Below are 6,765 nucleotides of genomic sequence, written 5' to 3'. Positions count from 1 at the left end.
ATAAACCGGTAAAGTTTATTTGATAAGTGTATTTACTTTGGTTTGAATACCAGGCAGCTTGTAAGAGAGTTAAGGATGCTTGATGTTTTTTTTAATGATGTCTAATCTTGGCTGATGTTGGGTGATTCAGAAAGAATGGATAGATTGTCCGGGAGCACACTGGAAGTAACTATCTACTGTTCATAGAATTTGGCAAATAAAAGGGGAAGAGAGGGCTGATGAAATGGAAAAGGGGGTTTGCTTACAGAAGAACAGGAAAACTGAATGACAGATTGAGCAGCTGCCTAGGAAACAAGGCGGCTCACTGACTGGAGAACAATGGAGAGACAGGATAGGAAACAGCTGATGGGAAACAGGTGGGCCTGTTGAGATGGAAACAGGAAGATTTACTCTGCGGAGAAGGAGATGCAGTTCACAGTAAAGAGGCAAAAATAAAGACTGGGGTCAACTGTAGGTGCAGGAGGCCAGTCCAGGGTTGGCTTCAGAGGTGACACTAGTATCATCACCTCCATCTAGTGGATGAGGCAGGGACATGTAACAATTCTGTGTATGTCCTCCAGATGTTCCCCCCCCAAAAAATCCATATAGACTTTGTTTGCATTTCAGAGGCTGTGTATCATAATAATTATGTATAACTGTATAACAACCTGAACAGGCTAAATCTGGCGTTGATGCTGAGTATCCACGTGTCCGGCTGCACAAATTCACTGAGGTTAATTGGTGTCACACTGCTGCTTAAAGGTGCATCGGATCAAGGCTAAAGAATGAGGTCATCTGACAGAGGATCCAGTAGATTTATGACAACACAGCCTGATACTCAGAGCCCAATTAAAGGTCAAAACATATTAATACTGGGCTCAACCTTTGGCACATTTTACAGTGCACTGACAACTATAACTATGTCATCCAGCTTCCAGCACAACGTGTTGCACGCGGATGTGCCATTGAACTTCACTGTGCTGTTTCCTGCTATTGCTGGACACCATGACCACACAAAACCATTTGTTGTCTGATCCCCTCAAAATCATTTTCACAAAATATATTTCAGCAGACGGTAATTGTCATGTTCTGCTAAGCAATCATAGCACATTTTCAAGCTGTGAGAGGGGAGCGTTGAACTGCTGATTAACTGCTAGTTCGATCTGTGAAGAGGTTGGTATGCTTCTCTCAGATGTGCAGGAAATTGACTTAAAATCAAACAAAGTCCTTATATTATTCTTTGCTTGGCAACAGAGATGAATAAGTGGGTGTCGGACCCAAGAGACTTCTCCTTCAGTTCTTTCTGTGTGCAAGTTCATTTTATGGTTATTAATTTTCACCAGTGTTAAATTCTAATTGTGGTTGGTATACTGCAGAAATCAACTCATATTTCCCCACTATTGCAATGGATAGCTGTTAAATAATTACCTGTTATTAATATTAAACACTGCTAATGCCACCAATTAAATTTATTGAAAAATAATCATTTTCTTCCATTCATTAATTGTGTATTGAAATACTCAGACAACTCCATACACAAATTAACTTTTTTTTTTTCCAAGTACCCCAAAAGACATTTAAAATATCTGTAATGTTAGATAATAGAAACTGTGAGGTGCTTAAGTTACTTTTTAGGTTTTTGTGTCTCCATTGTTGTATTTCTGGAAAGATTTGTAATTTTATTGCCATTCCTGATGATAACACTTGATAATACCTAGATTTACAAAACATTTTTGTTAAATGAGACAAAACAAGCCAAATGAAGGAAATTAGACAAAATTTCAGCACACATTTTTTTATATACTGTTAACAAGTGAACAGTCACCACAACAGTAGATTTTTACAGGGATAAATATATTTATAACATACTCTCCTTATTCTATAATGCAGTCATGAACACAAAAATTATAACAGATGAAACAAGCTTGTCTTTACTAATAATGGCTCACGCCCACAACCATGCTCCCTGCTAAGACAGCAGGTCTTTGACATGTTATGGCTTAATCTAAGAGAGCATGTCAGCACTGGAACATTTTGGATGTAATCCAAGAGGTACGAAAGCACTCCAAAAGTAAAACCAGCAATACTACAGTGGGAAAAAAACTCAATTTCACATAAAAGCCATAAATTAAAAAGGTTTCTTAAGGAAAAGTAATAAGGACTAAGGATAAATAGCAGTACAAGTAGTGAAAATCAAAAGACTGGTCTCTGTCACAGTGATAATTATTGATGCACGGATATCAAAGCAGTTTTTGAGGTACTTCTTACTATTCTGTTATCCTGTTGGGAGTTTAAACTACAGCAATATGTCTAATGTTGCTGTCTGGGGCAAAACGCCTCTTATTAAGTTTTGAGGATTGGTATACTTTCACATCTGTTTAAGGATTACATGTTCTACCAGAGGTTTAAAACTGTCTCTCCTCTTCCCCTTTCTAAAACAAATTAACAAATTAAACCATTTGTAGCTGACTCCTCCCACCCTGGACACAAACTCTTTGAGACACTCCCCTCTGGCAGGAGGCTGCGGTCCTTCAGGACCAAAACCTCTCGCCACAAAAATAGCTTCTTCCCATCTGCTATTAGCCTCATCAACAAGGCTAGAGAGCCCCACTGTTGCTGATCAATTGCACCAATCACCAGAAAAAATTCCTTGTATGTGAAAACATACTTGGCAATAAAACTGATTCTGATTCTGATTCTGATTCTGATTTCAGAAATGAATTATTAAAGCAAAAACAAGAACTGACATACTAAATTCTTTACCTGACAGCAATATTGTGACTTACTGTATCTCATACTGAATGGAAAATCTTAATCTGAAAAGTAATGAGGAACCACAGCTGTCAGATAAAGGGGTAAAAGTTAAAAAAAAAAAAAATTCCAACGTAAATGTATTTTAAATCCTCACACCCTTGCCTGGTCCTAAATAAGCAATGGTCTCCTGACTGAAACATCTGCTATTAACAGACACATTTGACAGTAGAGAATTTGGATGGCAGTCTGGTTTCACTGCCAATTATTCTAACACTCTGTACTTTCTGGCATCAGTGTATCCTCGTGTTAAATGCAGAATCCCTCAGAGTGGTGGATATACATGACTGATATTACTGCTGAAAGAAGGGAGTGGGAGGACTGAAAAAAGCCACCAAGCTCCACTCATCAGTAAAGAGCAATGACAGCGTGAAAAATTGTAGAATTTGCAGGAATTACTGAAGCCAATCGTGACAAGATGCCGCTCTAACGGTCAAACCATTCTCATTTCAACACATGAAAATAAAAATGCCAAATTGCAGAAGAAAGTAATCTCTGTTGTTCCGCTTAAATTGTCGATTTAACTGTGATAGATTTTGATGGACGTGTGTGCATTCATATTTGCCTTGGTTCTTATGAACATTAAACATCAACCCACTCTCTCTAGCCCTGTGTCGCTTTGTACTGGTATATCTTTATGCAGTGGTGCATGCTGTCTGACACAGCTAGTTGTCCCTCAGGTAGCAGGGTCAGGCCACGTGGACTACTCAAGCCCTGGGTTACTATAGGCCATCCCACTCCCTGTGCTGGGTATAACAGGACTCTGTGCTCCTTCCCCCAGTCTGCTACCAGCACATTACCATCTTTATCTATACAGATGCCCCAGGGGCAAACCAGGACGGGTCCCATACCAGCACATACACCCAGAACTCTCACTGTGTTCCAGCCTGGCTCTAGGACTTTGATGCAAGGCACACAACCTGTTTCATTGCCTCTTTCGGACACAGCTACCAGGCCTGAACTCAAACAAGCTGCCACTAAGTAGGGCCGGTGGAATCCAGTCACCACTGTGCGCTCAAGACGGGAGCCTGTCTTAGGGTCAAGCTTCAGGGCAATGAGGGTACCTTTCCGGATATCGGCTATTAAGAACTCATCCAGTCTTGTTACTGTCACACCCCTGGGAGCTTCCAGATCATCTTTTGCAGAGCCCCAGCCTGACCCTCCAAAGGTCTGAAGCAGGCGACCATGCCGGCTGAACACAAGCAGGGCTCGCTCTGCAGCACAGCTTAGTGCAATCAAACCCTTAGCATTGACAGCAATGTCAAAGTAGTTCCGACATCGTCTGGCAGATCCATCTGAAGTTGGGGAGGTCACTTGCTGGAGGACATTGCCCCGAGGGTCAGTCACCTGTTGCAAAATTTCAGTTTAGTTTCAACATAATTGGAAACTCAATTCGTTATCGTAGCCATATTGTATGAAAGATGTTTATCAAAACACATACCTGAACACGTGCATTTCCGCAGTCAACTATAAAGAGTTGGCCCTGTGATGTGGCATGGATACCACTTGGCAGGGTAAGGTCAGCCCGACCTGAACCCTGCTTCCCAAACTGCCTGATCAGAGGAACTCCTCTGGGGTTGAATACTGTAAAGGATGGGTCTTCCTCCTCCTCCAGCTCCACCAGGGCTGGCTCTCCTCTCTCTCCTCTGCCTCTCTTTGGCTCTTGAGAGAAACCATCTATGACAGACATGGATAAAGATCTAGCCACAAGGGGTTGTTTTGAGCCAGTCACTGTGATTTTTGTCTGTGGCTGGTGCAGACTATTATAACCTTTATATGAAGGATATGAAAAGGTTTGTCCCATGTCAGAGAGCCTAGGCCCCCTACTGAGAACTGGTGAAGCTGATGTTGAGCTTGACATGGAGTTGAAGTTGCTACACTTCACCCTCCACACTCCAACCTGCTCATTCGACCCACCACTGATCAGTGGGCGTGTCTTGTGTGTCAAGTCCACAGCGGACTTTGATAGACGGCAATTGTGGCTCAAAGAGCCTCTGTTCATGCTGTATTCATGAGATGGGCTAACGATGAAAGTATAGCTGGAGTCAAGGCTGTCTGTTGGTGACGGTGCTCGGCCAGAGTCACCAAGCGTCCCTGAAGAGTGTTCATCAGAGGACTGGCTGTGGCGAGATTGAGGCCGGCCCCTGGAGGTGAGGTCTAAGCAGCTTTGGCTGGTCAGAGGCTCTCTTGGAGTCATCCTGGGAGATGTTAGGGCACTGTTGCTATACCTCAAAAGTCTACTATTGGAATCTGGACTAACTATTTTAACTTTTTCACCTTCCTGGCTATCTAAACTCAGACAGTGACTCAGCTTAGCGTGCTCTTGTCTTCGTTCTGGTGAGGGGGATGGCCTCCTAGCAGAGACCGCAGAAAGTGACCTCCTCTGGTTCCTGGGAGAGTAGTGTTTTCCATTACTATTCATCTTGCACACCTGCTCCTTGCCTTCAGTATCCATGTTTTTAAGTACGGTAGGGACAGCCAGAAATACGTCCTCTCCTTGTGGCTGAAAGGAGGCTGGTTCCATCTCATCATCATGGGATGACTCCCAGTCAGACTGTTCACACTTTGGAAGCCAGCGACATATCTTTGTTGAGGAGAGCTTTTGCTCCTCCTCTGATTCCAGATCACTCCGGGTAGAGAGGCTGATCTTCCTGACAACCCTGCCTGTTGGTGAGGTCCATCCCTGTCCTACAGTGCTTTTCTCTCCTTCAGCACCTTGATGGTTTGTGTCTCCACATTGCATCTCCTGTGAATGTAGAGCACACATCTGCCCCTGTGACCCACAACCTCCGACATGCAGGCACAGGCTTTGCTCTTGCACACGGATATCACCAAAGGTAACGGCATTTGGTTGGGAGCTGGGCTTAAAGTTCACTTTCTTTAGGGAAACAGAGATTTCCCAGGGTTGTAAGAACTCTGTCACCTCCTTAAGCAGCAGGTTCTGATTTGGATCACTTTGATCCAGACCTGACTGCTGACCCACTTCCTGGATCTGCTGCTGAAGTTGGGCTAGTTTCCGGAGCCTTTGGTCCAAAAGTGACTGGCTTACCCGGGATGCTGCCATATTCTCCCTCTGAACCTGCTCCAGACGCTGCTGAGTGTCACGATGGTCTTGCTCTACCCTCTCCAGCAGGCGCCGCTCTTCTCTGTTCGCTCCCAGGATAGCGCGCTCCACACCCCGCTTCACAGATTCAGTCTCAGTTGCATGACGCTCTTGTAGTCGACGCAGCTCTGTCTCTGCCTGGACAAGGTCATGCAGCACCTGTGTTGCCCAACATGGAGGAGACTGAGGCAGGAAAACAGGGGAAGGACCTTCTGACTTACTGTTAGAATTGGGGCTGTGAGCTGGGTTAGGAGAGGTGGGGTTGCTACCCAAAGGAGTTCTCACAAACATCTTTATGGATGGATGGATTTTTACTTCTCTTCTAGCATTCAATAGTTCCTGCAGAAAGAAATAAATCATAAGTAAAATGAATAAATAAAATGAATAAATAGACACAGCAAAATCATGAACATAATAAATCCATCAACAAATCATGAAGACTGGCATTACAATGATCTGTACAAATAATTATTTTGTTTGTATGCTGCATACAGTCATTACTGTAAATACTCAACTGAATCAAAATTAACAAAAGGCTTAGATATAACCAATGGAATTTATCCTTCTACAATCTGACCAATTGGGACACATTTTCTCACTGAATCAGACTTTTCAGTCTAGCCCTACAAATACACAGTTTCGCAGGTAGTCGGCAAGGTAACATTAGCACCAGCAGAAGTGTTGGGTGAACCCATCTAGTCTACAATTAAATGATATTCATGACTGTAGTTTTCACATGATTTTAATGATGCATGCTTTAAAATAGTTTACTATGTAAGCTATTCCAATTTCTTTCATTTTTAAAACTCTGATCCACAAATTATGGTCACCAACTGTGGCGAGATATGATAAGTGTAGCCCACTCGTATTAT

At 43.0% G+C, this 6,765-nt stretch overlaps 1 protein-coding gene across 1 annotated transcript; it reads right to left on the bottom strand.

Annotated features, from left to right (window-relative positions):
- Nucleotides 1-2,692: 2,692 nt before the first annotated feature.
- LOC139631977 (uncharacterized) lies at nt 2,693-6,221 on the bottom strand. Its single transcript, XM_071497065.1, has 2 exons — nt 4,232-6,221; nt 2,693-4,137 (listed from the first exon to the last, which is right to left on the bottom strand). The coding sequence occupies exons 1-2, from the start codon at nt 6,182-6,184 to the stop codon at nt 3,394-3,396; spliced, it is 2,697 nt and encodes an 898-aa protein (XP_071353166.1). The 5' UTR covers nt 6,185-6,221; the 3' UTR covers nt 2,693-3,393.
- Nucleotides 6,222-6,765: the final 544 nt, after the last annotated feature.

This window comes from Trachinotus anak, unplaced genomic scaffold, assembly GCF_046630095.1.
Source record: "Trachinotus anak isolate AG129_WGS33_773 ecotype Australia unplaced genomic scaffold, CSIRO_AGI_Tana_v1 ptg000001l, whole genome shotgun sequence".
Lineage (NCBI taxonomy): Eukaryota > Metazoa > Chordata > Actinopteri > Carangiformes > Carangidae > Trachinotus > Trachinotus anak.
This window is presented reverse-complemented; position numbering and strand designations above follow the sequence as displayed.

Coding starts and splice junctions, on each gene's coding strand:
- LOC139631977 (XM_071497065.1), bottom strand. CDS start 6,184: ATGTTTGTGAGAACTCCTTTGGGTAGCAACCCCACCTCTCCTAACCCA. Junction 4,138..4,231: donor GCGGAAATGCACGTGTTCAG/GTATGTGTTTTG, acceptor ATTTTGCAACAG/GTGACTGACCCTCGGGGCAA.